This window comes from Parambassis ranga, chromosome 9 (genome assembly GCF_900634625.1).
Source record: "Parambassis ranga chromosome 9, fParRan2.1, whole genome shotgun sequence".
Taxonomy (NCBI): Eukaryota; Metazoa; Chordata; class Actinopteri; family Ambassidae; genus Parambassis; species Parambassis ranga.
In genome coordinates this window covers 12,099,550-12,118,535 of record NC_041030.1, presented here as the reverse complement: position 1 = coordinate 12,118,535, position 18,986 = coordinate 12,099,550, and the positions used below count along the sequence as shown (strand labels likewise).

At 42.3% G+C, this 18,986-nt stretch overlaps 2 protein-coding genes across 5 annotated transcripts in view; one reads left to right on the top strand and one right to left on the bottom strand.

Moving 5' to 3' along the window:
• Nucleotides 1-7: 7 nt before the first annotated feature.
• Nucleotides 8-2,862, top strand: ccdc117 (coiled-coil domain containing 117). Of its 3 annotated transcripts, XM_028414999.1 has the most exons (6): nucleotides 11-517; nucleotides 770-951; nucleotides 1,048-1,095; nucleotides 1,181-1,453; nucleotides 1,842-1,988; nucleotides 2,104-2,862. In XM_028414999.1, the coding sequence occupies exons 2-6, from the start codon at nucleotides 860-862 to the stop codon at nucleotides 2,345-2,347; spliced, it is 804 nt and encodes a 267-aa protein (XP_028270800.1). In that variant the 5' UTR covers nucleotides 11-517; nucleotides 770-859; the 3' UTR covers nucleotides 2,348-2,862. The 3 variants fall into 3 exon arrangements, with proteins under 3 accessions (XP_028270801.1, XP_028270800.1, XP_028270799.1); XM_028415000.1 differs by having other exon boundaries at nucleotides 8-948; nucleotides 1,045-1,095; XM_028414998.1 differs by having other exon boundaries at nucleotides 11-951.
• A 10,679-nt stretch (nucleotides 2,863-13,541) lies between these two features.
• osbp2b (oxysterol binding protein 2b) overlaps nucleotides 13,542-18,986 on the bottom strand; it is a 35,311-nt gene continuing 29,866 nt past the window's right edge. For both annotated transcript variants that reach the window (XM_028413835.1, XM_028413836.1), the window contains exons 11-14: nucleotides 18,098-18,193; nucleotides 17,627-17,811; nucleotides 17,283-17,503; nucleotides 13,542-16,205 (exon numbers count right to left, since the gene is read on the bottom strand). In XM_028413835.1, coding sequence (XP_028269636.1) covers nucleotides 16,063-16,205; nucleotides 17,283-17,503; nucleotides 17,627-17,811; nucleotides 18,098-18,193 — 645 coding nt within the window. In that variant the 3' untranslated portion in view covers nucleotides 13,542-16,062. The remainder of the gene's footprint in view (nucleotides 16,206-17,282; nucleotides 17,504-17,626; nucleotides 17,812-18,097; nucleotides 18,194-18,986) is intronic.

The following is an 18,986-nucleotide window of genomic DNA, read 5'->3' as shown; positions in this document are numbered from 1 at the left end:
ATCTAAGCTAACACCCTTTTTTCGGTCTGTGCCAGACTCGCAATGATAGGTCACACATTTGAAACATTTAGATGCAGATAATGTTTAACCATTGGCCGCACCTTTGCTACCTGACTGCTGCTCCTGTTGTAAAAGGAAGCTTTGTAGCGACTTTGTAGCGTCTACAGTGACTTCATTTCCCACAATGCACCAACGTTACCGAACGTAGCGTACGCACTTTCTAGACCGTTGAAGAGTCTTCTGGCGCACATCACTTTTTCAGAATAGGCAACTCACGTCAGTCTACGGCAGGCCTGCCTTTCATGCAGTTCACACCACAGGGATTGACAGTTCGTGAGTTATTTATGCTCGGCGGTGATAGCGTAGAGTTAGGTTAGTAAGATTTAGACCTGCAATGCTGTTAATATGCGCAGAAGAGGGTGTTCTTGAGGAGAATATTGTGAACTGAACGAAGGCGAGCTAGCTAAACATCGACATCCCAATAAAAACACAGCGAGGAGGCAGGGCAGCTGCACAGGTCGGTCTCTAATGCTATGATTAACTTGTGCAAAGTAGATATGTAGAGATGAAGCTGCCATTGTGTGCTGTCGTGAAGAAATAACAGTCAGTTGTGTCTGTAACATCATACTAACAGCAACATGCAACAACGGCGTTGTAACTAGACAAGAGCAAGCTCAGTGTACACAGTTATAACTAGTTATGCGTCATGTAGGTTAAAATAAATACCAGTATCTAGCTTTTCTGACTGGTGTCAATACTGATGTTCCAGATCAGACCCGTTTAAAGGTTTCTGCCCGCGGGTTTCTCTATCATTTGATCGACTGAACTTCTAAACACTGAACTGGAGTTTCTGCCAGCCATGTATTCATTTTCAGGCCCCACAAGCCTACCTGAATTTGACTTTGGATCTCCAATATCTGGACATCTTCAGAAAGCTTCTGTCTCCAATAAGTATGTAGCAGATAAGTGCTGTGAATTTCCTGCAAACATTTGACATATTTCTTCATTCAAAACATTTGACACATCTGTATCCTTGTGCCTCTGCAGCTGGGAGACACGATGCCTCAGGAAGCACAGGAGGAGAGTAGATGATGAGTAAGTAAGAGGTGTGTTATAAAAAGCCATCTTAATCTTTCTTAACGTGACAGTGTGTAAGATTGTTGTTACTGTTTTTTTTCAGGGGATGCAGTGCTAAAAAAAGGAGGTTAATGTGTGAAGAAGTGGACATTTCAGAAAACTCAAGTGCTAGTGCTCCTCCTGACTGGCCCACAGCAAACAGCTGTCCCCCTCTGTCTGTGCAGCAGACGCCCCCTTCACTTTCACAGCCCAACCCAGCACCCCAGAACCTGACTCTGCCACAGCCCCCCTCCGCTGCCTTGTCCAGGCCTGACACGGAGAACTCCTGCATGGAGATAGAGGCAGCTCAGAGGAAACTGCAGGAGATTGAAGACAGGTACAGTATGCTGTGATCATCTGTTGTTAACAAGGTACAACATGTGTGAAGATGTGTAGTGTCACTTTCCCATCCACCACTGATTACAAAGAAATAACAAAAAACATGAAGATACTATAAAAGTGATTTGTTGTTTTTTGTTTTTGTACAACTGGATTTACAGAAAGACATTTTAGAGAACAATCTGGTTTCTGATTTTAGAATACTATCGATAATTTATCAAAAACATTGTTTATAGTAAACTTCTACATTGGAAGCATATTTGTTAGTTAGGTATTTGTTAGTTTCATTGCTTGTATTGAGGCTTGCTGTTTTGTCATTGAGTGCTTCAGCACACACTCTGCCCTCTGTTCCTGTAAATAAATACTGCGATATTGATGTGTCCTAGAATAACACTGGAGGATGATGATGAGGATGAAGATCTTGATGTAGAGCCAGCTCAGAGACGGCCAGTGCTGGTACTCTCTGACAGTTTGAAGGAGGGTCTGCAGCGTGGCATTAGTGACATCCTCCCCCACACAGTAGCCCAGTCTGTGTATGTTGTCATTATACTGTTACTGGAACATTATGGAACAAATTAAAGTTATGAACTAACTCACACTTGAAGACGGATCCATCTAATGCTGATTTGTTCTTTCTTGTGAATTTAGGAGTCATTCCTGCATGGAGCTGGTGCTGTGGCGACCACCAGACGACGACTTCTCTCGGAGGCTGAAGGGCTCTTTACAAAAACATCGCAAACAACAAACGGGCTCTCGGCAGCCCCCGACTCCATGTCCATCTCCCACCCCTCACACACCTCTCAGCCCCTCCAGTCCACCTGCAGCCACATACTCTCCTCTGTACAGTTTTCCTGTGGCTCACAATTCTGGGGAAGAAGACATGGAAATGTAACTGTGCGCATTCACTTTAAAAAGCAAGGCCAAAGTAAAAGGCTGGACACTCGTAAGACTGTGAAGGACTTTCTGCAACACTTCAAGTTGGTCTGTGTGGAGGGGGAGGTTTTGTGTCATATAAATATTGTGCTGTTTGAACAGTTTGTGCAACACATCATTTGCTATACGCTCATTCCAGTTTTCAATTCCTGGTATCTTCATATAACGTGACCTTATTAAACAGTTTTATTAATGTAAAGCTTCACAGTCTGTAGAGAGGCAGCCTTACACAACCTGTTTTATAGAATTAACCTTTGCCCTTAAAATGAGATGATTTGTATGCAATTTTGCTAACGAGCAGCCAGCAACACACTGATGATCTGTAAATATGTTCTCTGTTAAACATCAGTGTGCAGCACCTGAGTTTGTGGTTTAAATTGTGTCCTGCGTTTGGACATTGATAAGCTATCTAGCCAGTGTTATTACTTTATATTTGTTTTGTAATAAATGTACATGGTTCATGGAGAGATTTAACATGGTGTAGGTGGTCTTTGATTGGATGAAATTGTCTTGAATTTTACTTCATTACATACAGCATATCAGGAACAGTATATAATCCAGGACTACAAAATGCCACTAATGAGAACTCCTTGGCACAAATCAAAACCATTTTCTGTGTCCAGTACCTTTCTTTCAGTTACTTTCTGTTCATCAAAGCACATTTTTTACATCAGAGAGTTCCACAAAGTTAACACATATTTAATATTTTTTATGTTTATTTCCAGCCAGCTTTATGAGGTCATCTGACAATCCTTGGTCTCAGAGAAATGTCAGATCATCACTCATTACAGTTCACTGTGCTATAAAATGTGAACTTGTTGTCCACATTATGTCAGTGTGACCTGCTTGTAAACCTACTATCAGTGAATGATTCACATCCGTCACCACAGGACAGCTTAAAATACTTTCAAGAACATCATTTTACGGGCGTGCATTCACTCACACGGTGAGAGGTTTCATGTCCTTCACTGGAGTCTGTCCTAAGTGATGAATTACTCAGAATTACAGCTCTGTCTGGACCCGGACTGACCTGTGAAAGAGGGAGCAGTATTCATTACAATTATGAAAATAAGCATAAGCACATAATATTACAAATATTACAATAATGTTAATGTATTTGCCCTAAGATAAAGAGAGCTGAGGTAAAAGTCTTTTGTTAATGTATTAGGGTGTTGAAATGTCTGTGTCTGTGTGCAGAAAGTCTGAAAGTATTAACTTTGTGGTGTTTCTATTATGGGAACAGCAAGTCAGCACTGCCTCTGTGCAGTCAGCTGTTGCCTCGGTCTCCAGGGCTTATTGCCCGGGATGCTTCATGAAGGAATGGGCTGCTGTATCCAAATGTGGCAAAGCAGTGTCAGCTCCACCAGGGGGCATTAGAAAACTTCATTCACTGTGCCCCTTCACTTGTGTAATGCACACCATTATGTCTGTCCTCATCACCATCAATGGATATCTTAGCTCTGTTAAACAGAGCTTTTTATAGGTCCAAACATGCAGGAATTCAAGTTTTGCTTTGTCCTGGATGGGGTAACTGAACCGAGTCTGGGCAAAAAATATCAGCCTGCAGCACCCTGAAAGTCCTTGGTGCAGGTAAAAACTGCATTTTTTGAGGTGAACCTGCTGCAGTCAGCAGCAGTCACGGTAACACAATTACAATGGCTGACAGCAATAGGAGAGAATAAGATTCAGCATGAGAAGCTGACAAGAAGAGTAGTTTTGCACCAGGAATGTGAATATGAATTCCACTGACCCGATCTGACAACAGGTCTACCTTAGACTGTTGGTAGAAATAAATGTCTGATTTTTAATGTGCTACAGCGCTTGTTGCAGTAAACAGGATTATGCTGGACACTGAAAGATTTAGTTAATAGAGTCACTTTTCTGCAGTAACTGCTTTTAAATGTACTCACTGTTGCAAAATAAGATCCTGATAAATGTAAAGGGACTGCATGTGATGGAGGGGGACTCCATGTGTAGGCTTGATTTTCTACGCGGAGCTGCTTCACTCTGCTCTGCAGGTAACGTAGCAGTTTGAATGAAGCCAGGTCTGAGGGGCTGTGTGATGCAGCCGAGTCCACAACATGGAGGCAGGGAGAGCAGAGTGTTGTCTCAGTTTCCTGCTGGGAGAAAGACACCAGGAGAAAAAAAATCCTTGAGTCCAGCTGCCTCGATTTAAACTCATGGACACACCAGGAGAGACTTTTTTCAATAAACAAACACTTTTTTATTCCCATGAGAGGAGAGGTTTACCTTTCCAATGAACATAATTTCTCCTTCAGACCTCTCAGGCTTACTCAGCCTTTGCTCTTGAGTCTTTGGGGCTTTTCTGTAAATAAAATTTCAAAAAACAAACATGAATTGTAAATCTTGCTGGGTTAATAATTAACATAACTGCATGATGGAAGCATGGGTTGACGCATACTGTTAGATCTAGGGTCTATAAACAGCCTATCACAGTGAGTCCAGGTGAGGTCATGCTTGTGTGAGGACATTCTGCGGGTTAGTGTGTCATCTATTTTTCACACAAAGACAAGTTACCTGCCCCTTAACAACTTTGCTTTGCACCTGTGGGATGGCAGAGATCAAATGTAAACACTGTTGTGCGGATTATATTAGGATTTAGTCTGGAGGAGGTTGAATGTGGTACCGTTCTAAGTCGGCTGTCAGCTCCTCTTCAAACTTGCATGCCAGGCGCGCTGCGGTCTGTTCCTTCCACTCAGCCATGCTCCTCTGAACCTGCCTGAGCTCCTGGTCTTTAGCCTTCAACTGCTTGCGGAGAGATGCTGCCACTCCTCCTCCTCCTCCTCCTCCATCACTCATATGAGCCCATTTCAGACTGCTCAGCTCCTCGATGTGTTCCTGAATGAGACGCTCCTTCAGGGAATTAAAGGCTTGATCTCTCTCCACTCTCAGCTGCTGCCTCTGGATGCTCAGCTCTCGCTCCTGAATAGAATGTTGTGTTACTTATAATAGAACTTACAGACATGTGTTATGTCTACAAGTCTTACTTTGTCTTTTCTCAGCTGTTCATTGTTTTTTTTCTGTGAATCCAGCTCCTGCTGTAGATGGATCATTAAGTGCTTCAGCTTCTCTCGCAGTGTTCTCAGGTGTGTAAGAGCCTCAGACACTGTGACACTAACAAACACAAAGCATTACAAACCTATCATTGAACAAACATTCAGCTCTTTCTGGACATACAGTGAGGGCATAAACCTGGGAGGTAGTTCCTCAGCGCTAGGCTCCACTAAGTGATGTAGATGCTGGCACTCTGCTCTCAGCTGCTTGGCCCTGTGCTCCATCTCTGCTGTGATGTTTTTATGGCTGCTCTCCCTTTCTTCCAGCATCACCCGCAGCCTGTCACTCTCTTTCACAGCCAGCTGAACGTCCCGCTCGAGCCGCAGCACAGTCCTCTGACTCTGCTGTAATCACAGGCCACACCATGTCAGCTTCTTTATCCCTCTTGTGTGTGTGTAAATGACTGCTTTCTGAGCTGATTCCCTGCACCTGTGCCATGTGCTTCTGTGATCGCAGCAGCTCAGCCTGGTGCTCCTCCTTCAGTGATTTGCAAATAACAGCCAACAGAGTCTGCTGCTCTCTCTGCTGTGCACAGCTCTCGCTCTCCAGCTCCTGTACTCTCTCAGAGATAAAAGAAAAAATGATACAAAGGCAGAGAGAAACATGCTCAGGATGGTAACTTTTACACTTAGACCTTACTGTTTTTAGTTCCACCACTTGTTGCTGGAGAGCCAGTGCTTTGTTTCTCTCTCTCTGCATATCACTCCTCATGCTCTCCATGCTCTTTCTGTTCTGCTCCTCCAGTATCCCACACTGCACCTGCACGGCTTCCTCTTTTTCTGCCTCCCACTTCCTCCTCTCCTCCTCGACAGCTTTGTGCACCTGAATGAGGGCAAACCGTGCACGTCACGCAATCATGTTAGAAAAGCTTGCATGTGTTAAGAGGAGGATTAACACAGTACCTTTTCTAAAACCTCTGTTTGCATCTCCTCCTCGTACTTCTTCGCCTCCTCCCTCTGCTGCTGCAGTGATCTCTTCAGCTTTATTACTTCTTCTTCTTTGAGCTACCAGAATGAGATGATCACATCTGTGAAGTGTTGTTACTCTGACGCACTGTGGTGCAGGATAACACACTGACCTGAACGGAACTTTGCATTGACTCAATCTGTTGTGTGAGAGTCAGAGTCTGTTCTCTTAAGGTTTCAGCTTCAGCTTGCTTATTAACCTGAAGAGAGGAGAGAATCCCACTCTTTAGTTTGTCTCATTTTCTTCCTCTAGATTTACTAATCATTATTAATATGTTTAGAATATGTATCACCATCATCCTTTGAAGCTGCTCCTGAGCTTCCTTCAGTGCTTTGCAGTGCTGTGTTGTGAGGAGCTGCAGCTCCCCCTTCAGGCCATCTCGTTCTGCCAGTAAGGCTCCATGTTGCTCCTGTAAATCCAGCAGCTGCAGCTCTGTCTGGGCCAACATTTTCTCCAGAGTGCCCACGCTCACCTTACATTCTCCCAGTTCACCCTGCAGCTCTTTAGCTTTAACCTCAAGTGCCTGACGGTAAGAAAGAAAGATGGCAGTAACAGACAGATAAAAATGTGACGTGTTTATTTATAACAAGTGAGGAAAGAGTGATAAGAGGCGTCACCTCGATCTGCTCTGTTTTCTGCCTCTGTTTCTCCTCCAGAGAAGCACATCTGTTCCTCAGCGAGCTCTCTGCTTCTGTGGCTCTGTGCAGCTTCTCAGCACTCTCATCCAGCTCCTGCTCCCACATCATACAAACACATATCCAGAGAGACCGAGACTCAACCTGACGTTTACACAAAACAAAACTCCCTGATATGTTCATTCAAAGGTCTTCAACACTGCAAGGGTTGTACATAAAGAAACTTACGGATTAATTTAAGTGCAGCTATGAACAACTAATGTTAATATGATAATATGTTTGTAAGATGGACAAACACATTACTGTGATTTTTTATTACCTGACTAGTAATCCATTAAACCCAAATATATATTATTATATCAGTCATTTGGTTTTCATGCTGTACCTCCTGCATGGACTCTATCTTCTCTCTTGCACGCCGCTGCTCAGCAAACAATTCTGCTTTGGCACCATCCAGCTGTCTCTCCATCTCCTCCCTCTCCAGCACAGATATAATGACACTGTTCTAATTGTGGAAACAAAAAGCTTCAATATAAGAAATACAAACTCACATATTCAATCTAAGACATATTGACTGAGGGTTATTACCCTGCTCATGCTGGTTCCTTCCTTCAGAGTCTGTTTACGCTGACTCAGAGCTGCAAGATCTTCTTCCAGATCTCTGACCTGAAGGATGCAGGACTCCTTCTGCTTCTGCAGCCTCTGCAGCTGGAAACTACAACACAACACATAAACTCTTATTTATCGTGCTCCTTTAAACTGAACAGGGTTAGGTAGATGCATGTAAGAGACAAGTTAGTGGTTCGATTTGTTTTTGTACCTGACAGACTCCTTCTCCACCCTGCTGTCTCTCAGAACCGCCTCCAAAGTCATCCTCTCCTTCTCCATCTGTGCTCTCTCTGCAGTGAGTTGCTCTAATTCCTGCAAGGCATTCTGGGAAGATAAACTCTGAGTATGAGTGAGATGCCTAATCACACTTACCTGATAAACTGCGTGAACTATTTTACCTTCTTTTTCTGGCGAAGTTCAGAGAGGCAGAGCTCAACATCTTTCAACTGAGTCCTCTTCAGGTTTAGTGTCTCCTTCTCTGTCTCACATTTCTAAACACAAGTACAATAAGCAAACTGTCACACACGGCACAATTTATACACAACATTTCACAGTTATGTAAAATACACTTCTCTTACGTGTCGCAGTTCAGAGAGCCACTGTTTCATCTTGGCCGAGTCTGAGTGCATCTTCTCAGGCCTGAACCTCTCCCTGCTGTCAGTAATGTCCTCTTCAGTGTCCCTATCATTGTCACTCAAAGAACACACAAATCTAGGAAGAACAAACATGCAAAAATATAAGTCTAAAGAAGTTCAAAAGTAGCATAAATGTTAGATTTAACTGTTCCTTTACCTGTAGGTCTCTCTTCTGTTACGTTGAGCTTTACGTGCAGAAAGACTTCGGATGTGTCTCTGGACTTTGTAAATAAAGTTGTGCACAGATTAAAGTGTCTGTTTGTTACTGCGGACACAGAGAAATGCAGTCAGATGCTGTATTACCTGAAGTAGACTGTGGGTCACTGTCCTCCTGTGTGGGTGTGCCACAGTCACTCTGATTGGTGCTATGGTTGTCAGTCATGTCTGTGACAGACTGAATGAGAGAGCGCCAACCTTGAGGGGAGTGTCACATAAATCCTGTTAGAAACAAAGAATTACACAGCACGTCTTAGTCTCTGTGGCCTCTTACCAGTCAGCCTGTGAATGTGCTGCCTGACTTGCTCTGTGCAGACTGTGTCAACATCACTGTCAATGGACACTGTGTCAAAACTGCACACAGGAACTCCTGTATAAGACACAAAACGCACACAATCATTGATTCAAGTGAACAGCTTCCTGGTAGCTGTATAATCTGTGTGTGTAAGTTACCTGCCAAGCATCGGGCCTTGGGAGAACTGCTGATGTCTTCGTAGTTTGTTCTGTGAGAGACTGAAAGGCGTGCCTGTAAGAGCATGACTGCTGCAACACACAGTACAAAGCTACTGGAAGTTTGAGAACCACTGGATTAAATTGTGTTCAAAGGACTGACTTTGGATGATGACTTAATGATTAGCAGGAGGCAATAAAGAAGGCCTGCTGAAGCTGCTACATCTGTGTGATTACACAGTCTGTTCACTGCTTCTCACAGACCATCAGTTTGCAGTGACTGGGCTGACTACTAGTCAAACAGGAAAATATGCTGCACTAAAGCACTTATTTTTGCAGACAGAGCGGAGAAACCTGCTGCTGACGAGGCATCGATGCACATAACAGCAAACAGAAGCACTTCTAGTGGACTCTTTTGAACAAACAGATACATTAAATAGGGTTGAAAAAAAACATTAAACCTACCATTGCTAGTATTCCCAAGCCTTGTCTCAGCATCAGCACGTATACACTGTACATTCTGTCCACTGAGGCAGGTGTCTCTGTCACAGACATTTTCTCTGTGTTGTGTGCTGCTGTCAGGCAGAGCCACTTCCACCATCTCCTCTCTGAAGCGCCTGACAAAGTCCTCTGTGCAGACACTGTCTGAAGGAGGACAAGTGTCTGCCACCATCCCTCCGTCCTTACAAGCGTCTCCGAGCAGCCTCTCAAGCCTCCACATAACCTGCTCCCTCCGGGACTCATCTTTGTCTCTCGCCCTTCTTCTGTCCAGCCTCTTTTGACTCTCATCACGAGTGACAGAACAGCAGCTGGTGGTAGTATTGTCTGGGGAGAGCAGAGGGCAGACAGCACGTCAAGGAATCCATGGCTGAAATATGTACTGAAAAAGTTTTGATTCTAAAATATTACCTGATTCTTGCTCTGTTGTCGGAGTGTGTATCAAATCAAGACAAGACATGGGTGTGTCATTTGTTGTACTTCCAATGCCTGTGTCTTTGCTCAGAGACTGACTCCTCCTCAGAGGAGCTAGAAAAATATGTAACAGATAAGTGGACATAAAAATATTCAGTTTAAGGCAGATGTATGATGTAAATTACCTGCATCGCTGCAGTCATGCTCTCTGGAGACTGTCTCGCATTTCTTGACCTGCAAGCAGCATCACAATTGCTTGAAAAATGCATTTTAGTTGCACAGACAGAGACAGACAGGCAGACAGACAGACAGACAGACAGACAGGCAGACAGACAGACAGACAGACCTGCAGCTGGCTGAGCTGAGCATCCATTGCATCCAGCAGGAGCTCACAGTGGTCCAGTTTGAGAGGCGGTGGAGCAGAGTCCCATCCAGATGTACTGCTGTTCTCATTCAGATCTATGATGGCAGACAAACTGGTTAGTAAAGGGTGCAAACATCTATAAAAAACATAATCACTCAGGTCTCTGCTAAAAGTTTAGACCTGTGTAAAGCAGCTCATCAGTGTCCTCTGCATCTATCTGTGTCCCGTCACGGTTTCTGTCAGGCATGTCCTGTAGCTGAAGACAAATGCAGAGACAATCAGACCGTGTCCACACCCAGTGTGAAGCAGTGGTTAAAGCTGACCGGGCACTCATGAGAGGTGGGGGGTTTATGTTGCTCAGTTGTCTGGGAAACCAAGACAATTTAGCTTGTTAGCAAGTCAAACTGGACCCTAAATTCCTGACCGTGTCCCTCTCACTCCTCAAAATAAGAAGCAAGTTCAGGAGCAGTGAAGGTAAAAGTTCACTTCGACAGAGGTTTATAAGGATCATTCCAGTGTTCACATTTAAGCCTAAAGACTGAGTGGAGTCATAATACATAATACAGCGGTGCATACTATTTTCTAAGCTCACACACAAAGATAGCCCTGCTTTGATTTCATTTTTATTTTTTTGCCTGTAGTTTGTTAAATACTCACCATACACCTGTATGTAACTGTACTGTACTCACTTGTTTTCAAGGCACCAGCGTGGATACTCTCAATCGAAGCCGAACTTGACTCTTCAGTGAAGTTAAAGGCTGATGCTGCTGGATGGACGCGCAGCTTCAGGTTTGCTGTGGAGACGGTCAAACAGCTCGCGACTCCCATAACAACCCGATTCACACAGGACAGGCAGCGAGGACGCGCACTGGCGCGCACACTAGCGCCAAGTTAAGAGGCAGATACTTACTGACAGTAAACACTGATGTATGAGGGCTACAAGACTCACAGGGCGTGAAGAACCCGGTGCATCCAGCACACTTCAATGAAGGCGCGTCTCTGAAGCTACTATTAATAACGCAGTGGATCCGAGTGGGACGATTTGTGGACATTATAACCACCACCAAAAATGTAGATTATTCTATTTAAATATATTAAATATGTGTATATATCTTTTTTTATTTTGTGTATTTTATATTTATTTGTTTATTTACAAGTAATCTGTTGTTAAACCAAAGCAAAGCAGTATAACAATGTCAAGGACAAAAACCTCAAAGAAAACTCACACACATTCATCCAGTGTCAACAATAACAACTTTATTATCTTCTTCTTTCATTATTGTGTCTTTGTTCTTTAAAGACAATGTTATACAAGTATAAATTAAGGGAGAAAATACACAATTTAAAAAAAGAAGAAGAAGAAGAAAAAGAAGATCTGCAGTTAAACACCTGAATACACCTCTGTGTATTTGGGAAGTCAAGGCAGGTCAGTCACCTTTTTACCAGGCCGCTGTTGTGATGTGTCTCGTGATCATACAGATTTTTAACGTCCCCTTCATCTCACTGCAGAGCTGTGAGTCACAGTCGAAGGAGAAGCAGGGTCCAGTCTATACAAGGCAATAAAAGTCTCCCTACCTTTGTTTTTTGTTTTTCATTTCTGCCTGCCTAAAGACTGAGCAGCATCGAATGAGAAGGACATGTGTGCCCCATTGCACACACTCATCACTCACTGTGCACACAAACAGTAACATAAGAAAAAAATGGCACCCATGAGAAGGAAGAACAGAAAATAAAAGCATCAAAATTAAAGCTAAATATCACACTGTATGAACCATGAAATGAAACGATGACAGGGGCTTTACATGTGAACCCTCTGAGTCCGGGAAGGCAGACGAAGAGCTTTCGTTTTGAGTCTAGAGTACGCTCTCCACTTTGGTTGTTATGGTTTTCCCTTTCTGCATGAGGCAGACAACTGTCCTGTTCGAAGCAACAACAGCCATGAACTACTCACTTCACTCGCTGACTTATTGCTACAGCTGTCCAACACAACTTCACTCATCACCGATACTGAGGTCACCATATTTGGAAATATACTGATCATGATCAGCTCTCCGTTATCATTCAAAATATACTTTCAAATATAAAATCATCTCAAACACAATATATTAAAGTAAATCTCTAATGAACCTCCAACTGATCGCAGAGAACAAACAACAATCACATTTAACTCTTCGTTTGTACCACCTCTACACCACCGGCTGTGATTTTATCAGTTGATACAAAACTAACTGTACAAAGTCAAGATAGCAAAACATGTTGCTGCAGCAAGTGCCCGTCCTCCTGATATGATTAAAACATCTCATTTGTATATATATATATATATATATATATATACACACACTAATGGAAGTGTTTGAATCTGCAAATGAAAAGATGAAAAAAGCAGGTTTAAAGGAACAATTCAACATTTTGGGAAATGTGCACTTTCTTCATTGCACTCTCAAGTGGGAAAGTTAAAGCTGGTTAGCTCAGCTTCTCATTCAAAGGACCGATCAACCTGAAATCAAAAGGTTTTGGTGTGTGTGTTTGACACTAGCCAGTGAAAACTTTCATGAAATCATGACCTGACCACTCAAACAATCTACAGACATTGTTTCATGTAGCGAGACACTCTAGAGGGATAAACTGCGCTGCAGGCATGCAGGAAATTTGGGGGTGAACTGTCCCTTTAAAAGACTAAACAACATCTAAACATCCTGTTTCTCTCCAAAGGCAAAAGAACACATAAGCAGCTGTGAAATTGAATAATTAAGATGTCTAATCTTATTTCAGTGGCCAAAATGTCAGAGAGTCAGAGGGTTTATGCTCATGTTTTTTGAACCAAAAGCAACACGTGAAAAGTCTTTTGGCCACGAGCACCAATTCTGATTCTCAAGTAAATTGTAATGAGATTACATGGCGAGCCATTATTCGGACTTCAAGTGATAAAAGTTGCTCCAATGGGGACTTTATTTTAGCAGTATTGACAATCATCGATGGCCTGTCAGATTGGTAAGGTCCTGATCATGGAACAAACAAGATATAACATGCTGCTGAGACGGTGGAGTGTGTGTGCTGTGTTCTTAGTGTTCAACACAAGTGAATTGTTATTATATAATAAGTCTGGACAGCCATCTTGTTAATAGGTAAAAGATGATTTTGTGCAAAAAAATAACATCAAGCATCGCATGTCATTATCATCAACTCATTGATAAAGAATATCACAGTTAAACATTCTAAAGCTCAGACTGAAAATCTCCTCCACTCAGCACAGAGTGGTGATATTCTGTTTTTTTTCAGTGCATTTTTTTCCATCTTCATGGCCTGCAGAGGAAATAACTGAACCACAGTTACTAACATGAAGGACGATAAAAATGTATTTTCAGTTTTCGGCCAAATTGTGGGCGCCTCATGGTTAAGGTCCATCTTTGCAGAATCATTCTGGATTAAAAGGTAAAATTACAGCAAATCCTTCAGTGTCACTTCCACACTTGAACTCCGCTATACAGATGACTTAATACTCAGATTAGTATAATTACTCTTCATTTTACAATATCATTATTTTATCACAAAATATTCACACAAATAGACTAGATGGCAGATACAACACCACCAGCCATGAATTCTACATTCCTAATAATAATTACAAAAAAATACCAACTGCTTATTGAAACTCTTGTCACCATAGACTTGTAGTGCACAGGTCAGGGGACTCGTTCCCTTATTCAGTCAGTTAAAGGCAAAAGACCCAGTGTACCTTTGTGAGCTGATCCCAGACCAGCATGTCCACAAACGGTGAATGAGCTGTGGTGAGCCTGGAGCGGCAGCAGTAGAGGGAGGTCCTCTGTGGCTACAGCTGACTGCACAGTGGAGTGCTACAGGAACCAGCCCTGTCTGCTTCTATGACCTTTGACCTGCTGTCAGCTGAAGCCACGACAGGCTCCTCTGAGAAATCTGCTCCAATCTCAAGTACAGTAAATCCCACTGAGGTACACACTTGTGACTGAAATCATGTGATGCACACTATGGACATGTTCCTGTGTGATACTTAGTGAATGTCTCAGTGACGAGGGGCAGCCTGTCATCGTTTGTCACTGAGAGGGATGGTGGGTGAAATGGTGTTGATGTGGGAGAGCACCAGAGGACAAGGTAGAGTACAGAGTGAAAGCTTTATCAACATCAACACAGAGATATGTAATAACTAACCTCTATAGTCAACCACAGTGAAAAGTGCGTATTCAGGTCATTGATGGAGATTCTATTACAGTGATATGAGCATTTCATGTTGCATCACTGCAAGGGCACTAATGTGTAAAGGACTGACTACCACTGTAGAATTTAGTTAATCAGAATCACACATGGAAAAATGACAGATGCATGTCACTTAAACTACTAAACGGACCACCATTAAACAGACTAGTTGCATGTATCTAAAGGGAAACCCCAACATTCACACCAAAGAAAATATGTTCCTGTCTTGTTGCATATTTCTTAGTTCAGAATAAACGGAAGGAGAACCAAAGAGTTAAACTTTCAAATAAACACTAGATGTATAAAGGGGGAAATTACAAAGGCATAACGTTGTTTAAAACTAAAATTAAATAGTGTAATTTTACATGAAATTATTTAGTTAGAATCACATTAGTCAAAGAATGTTTTCTTCATCTTGGTTTTTTACATGCATACATGGAAAAACTAAAGCAAGGAAAGCAGCAGCAAAGCTGATTCTTCTGCTCTGTCTCATTTGTTCCCAGATAAACAAGGAAAAAAGCTTTATAAACACAAAAATATATTAAGTCCTTAGTGAACCTAAACCAGAAATTTAATATAGAGAGCACTAATAGGGATGCACAATATTATCGGTGACCAATAGGATGTATACATTGGCAGACAAGTTGACACTGGCTAATACTGACTGTGTCCCATGCATCCAATATGATGTCAGAGTGTCTGTGACTGTATAAAAACGACAAATACAGAATGTCTGCAATGCTAAGATTTTTAGTGTCAGAACCTACTAGTGTAGTTGCTCTGCATTGGCTTTCTCTAGACAGTGCAAGTCTAACTTAAATTCACTGTAGGAAAGGTCTTGAAATTAACAAGGGCTAGGTAAGGGCTTCTGCACTCAGCCAAAAGAAGCTGAACAATATCGCATATTGGATACCTGCAAAAAATGCAATATCATGCATGTCTAGTATCTGTTCAGTGTTTAGCTCTTTGGGTCTCCACAGTAATAATATTATCTAAAGCAGGTGCTGCTTTCAGGCCTCCTTCTTAAGCAATCAAAAATGTCAGATAATGCACACTTGGAACATTTTGGTAAGAAAAAATAAAGCTAAACTAAACTATTCTAAAAATTTATCAGATGGGTCAAGATAAATCCAAACTGTGCTGAATAAAACCTGGAGCCACCACTGAAATACTAACACATGTATTTAACACTGTGTCCTTATGATACTGTCAGTCTGTAATCAATGAGCTGCTCTGATGTGAGTTTCTATCCAATGAGGGAGGTCGAACACAGAAAAGTGCATTTTGCAGAGCACTGAAGCATCAGCATTGTGCAGGTGCCTTTACGGTGTGGAGTCCACACATTACTTCACATCCACACCTTACCTCACTGCTGTTTCAGTATAGTGTCTTTTTCTCCAACAGTCAAAACAGAGTGAGAGCGTACATTTGGAGGTACAGTGTAATCCGAGAGTGTGTGCAATAAACACATTCTCGTGCTCACAAGGGTCTGAATGGTGCTCATATACTCGCTATGCTCCACTGTTACAGGACCAGAGCAGATCCTTGTCCCATGAGGTTAGGTGTGATCTGAGGTCCTGGGTTAGAAGATGTCAGGGCACATGCTCCAGTCCTGTCTTTCCTTCGACTCCCAGTATCCTCCCTTGTAGACAAAGTTTGTCTCTCCTGTGATTGAGTCTCTCCTCTGGTGAAACCACAGCGGCTGGTACCCTTCATATTCTCTACCTGCAGAAACAAGTGCAGATGTTATTCTGCTGCCATCATTTAATCACACTCGATAAGGAGAAGCCACACTTGCAGGCAATTCACTGAGCAATTAATTCACCCTTCTATAAATGCATATGTGGGAAGCACTCAGTTGTTGAGGGCTGCATTTGGGAAGGCTCCAAATGTGAACTGAGCTAAAACAGCGAACAAATGAGATCAATATGTGCAATGCAAAAACCTGCATCGATTGTGGTAAGGAAGGAAATTATAATCAATAATATTGTGGAACTCTTTGGGCTGAATATTGAATTAAAATGTGAAAACTGCAGTTTCTGATGTATAAAATTTGGAAAAATATGTTGTTTTGAACCTATTTAAAACATAAACTAGCTTGAAGGTGCATCAGAAAATTGCCCGATCAAAGAGAAAGGATGGAAAATGAATGACTTGCTAATGTGGCTTCACCATAGCACACTGTAGATTTTAAAGTTTTCATTACATGTAGCATATTACTGAGGCCAGTTCTGAATGAAACATGTCACATGTATGCAGGAAAAAGTTTTTCTTTTTTTCCTGAGTCATTATTTGGAGACATGACAGGGGGCATCATGCAGTTCCCACACAGAGGCAAACCACACAGAGAACACAAAGGATGGTGTGTGTGTGTGCGTGTGTGCGTGTGGGAGTGTGTGTGTGTGTGTCTGTGGGAGTGATGCACAACAGAGGGGTACAAGGCATACCCCACTCACCAGAGTCAAAATCACACTCTGACCATCAATAGAGGGAGGAAAAGAAAAACACGTCATGGGTACATCAAATACAGTCTAACCTACAACACAACACACACACAAGACTGATTCACCAGGATGAAAGTTTTCAGCTGAGCCCTGACCTCTGGCCTTTGGTAACTCCTCCTTTCTCTCCTTGTATGTGATTTTTATTGTTGTCCTGCTGTTAGCTAACATTATAATTTCAGATTTTTACTGAGACTTTACATAACAAGCTCACCCACTGCATTTTTAAGCTCTTCTCCTGCTTTCTGGTTTTTGTCTTTCCCTCAGCTACTCTTCCCCAATCAGTCATCACATTTCATACCTTCATCCAGAGCATCAGAGGCCTCTGCTTCCCTCCTCCTCCTCACAGCTCTCTGTTTTTCTTCTAGCCTCTGTTTCTCTGAGTTTGCTTCATCCCATCGGCCATCCTCCATCAGCCTCTGGTCCGGTCTCAGACGGCTGTCGGTTAGTCCCACTCCTTCCTCTGACTCATTCAGTGTCAGTGCCAGTGCTGAGAAGTAGTACATGTTCTCAGCATTCTCCCTGGTAAAGGAAATCAACAGGAGATTGTGAGGTCTTACACTCAATGTTATTGAATGAATACACAACAGCTATAACTGTATTACTGCAATGTTCTGCCTTATGAGGTGGTTGAGATGAGCTTACGGGAGAGGATATTTCTTCCACAGCAGTTTGGGGGACAAAGTCTGATAGACGGTCTTCTGCTTGCCCTCTGATCCACTGCCCCCCCGGCTGCTCTGGATGATCTTGGCATATTCCATTTTATCATCCCATGTACCAGAGAGAATGTAATTAGCCTGGCCTCCACTGTCTGCCACCACACCTGTCACCTGAAAAAAAGAAGGAAGCAGAAAATGACACTCTGCCCTTTTCCTCCAAGTTTAAGGACGCACAGTCTTGCAGGCTGCACAAATTTCCATTATTGCATCATACATCCATCGTTCCATATTTAGATAATCGGTATAACTCTAATCATGGGACTAGATCACAGAGAATAAGTAGTTCGAATATTTATTTAATACTGTCCAGCAGGAGGCAGCATAACACAAATGAAGCCCACAGTGTATGACATCATGCCCAATTCTAGTATCACAGCTGGGAGAGAGAAGCATTTACCTTCCGAGGAACGTCCCTGGAGAAATAACTGTAGGGAGAGAACTTGAGCTGGCAGGTTTCCTTGGTCCTGTGATTCACAATCTCAATATCCCCCGACTGCACAAACACAAACAGGAGTACAATAAGAGAGACCAATAACAGCATATTTTGCTGGTAAAACTTTTTTACTGAACAAAAACCTGTAAATCTGATGTGGACTGAAACTCAGCCGACTTCTACCTTGGCTCTTAATCTGCTCTAAATCTTGCGGGATTTTTGACAATACGGCCATAACAAGCTACTGTGTAGAACTGCTGACTACTAGTGCTGGAGCAGAGCAATGCTTTGGAAAGCAGGTCCCTGTATTCTTTGTATTGTTTGGTCCTCACTGGGCGACACCTATTAATTTAAGTACTTAAACATGCTTGTGCTTGCAGCCATGAAATCAAAACACTTCAAGTCAATGTCAAGTAAATAAATGATAACAGATTTTGCTGCAATGGTAAGAAAGAAGCTTCAGCTACTGTATGTTACTGGAGAGAATCTGAACTGTTTTTTTAAATACTCTTTGGTTAAAACAATACAGTCTTATAGTTTTTGATTTTGTTAAACTTTTGCACACTCACAGAAAGTACAAAGTATTTGGAAGTACAATGTACCTGAAACTCTGCAGAAATGTTGGAAACATACAAGAAATTCTAAATATTATTCAATACATTTAGGTAAATATATAATGCATATAATCTCCCACATATTCCTTTAAAGGTTATGTGCAGGATGACAGTCTGATATGACACACATGAGCAGGAAGAATTACAGTTCTAAATTCTCTGCACAGACAGACAGACAGATGCCTGCCCCTCCCAGCTCCTCCCTTAATATAACTGGGCCATCTAACCCAGAAAAAGAA

Excerpts from the sequence above, each read along its gene's own strand:
- ccdc117 (XM_028415000.1), top strand. The coding sequence starts at position 860 with ATGTATTCATTTTCAGGCCCCACAAGCCTACCTGAATTTGACTTTGGA. Across the intron at positions 949-1,044 it reads CAGAAAGCTTCTGTCTCCAA|CAGCTGGGAGACACGATGCC; the intron begins TAAGTATGTAGC and ends CTTGTGCCTCTG. Across the intron at positions 1,096-1,180 it reads AGGAGGAGAGTAGATGATGA|GGGATGCAGTGCTAAAAAAA; the intron begins GTAAGTAAGAGG and ends GTTTTTTTTCAG.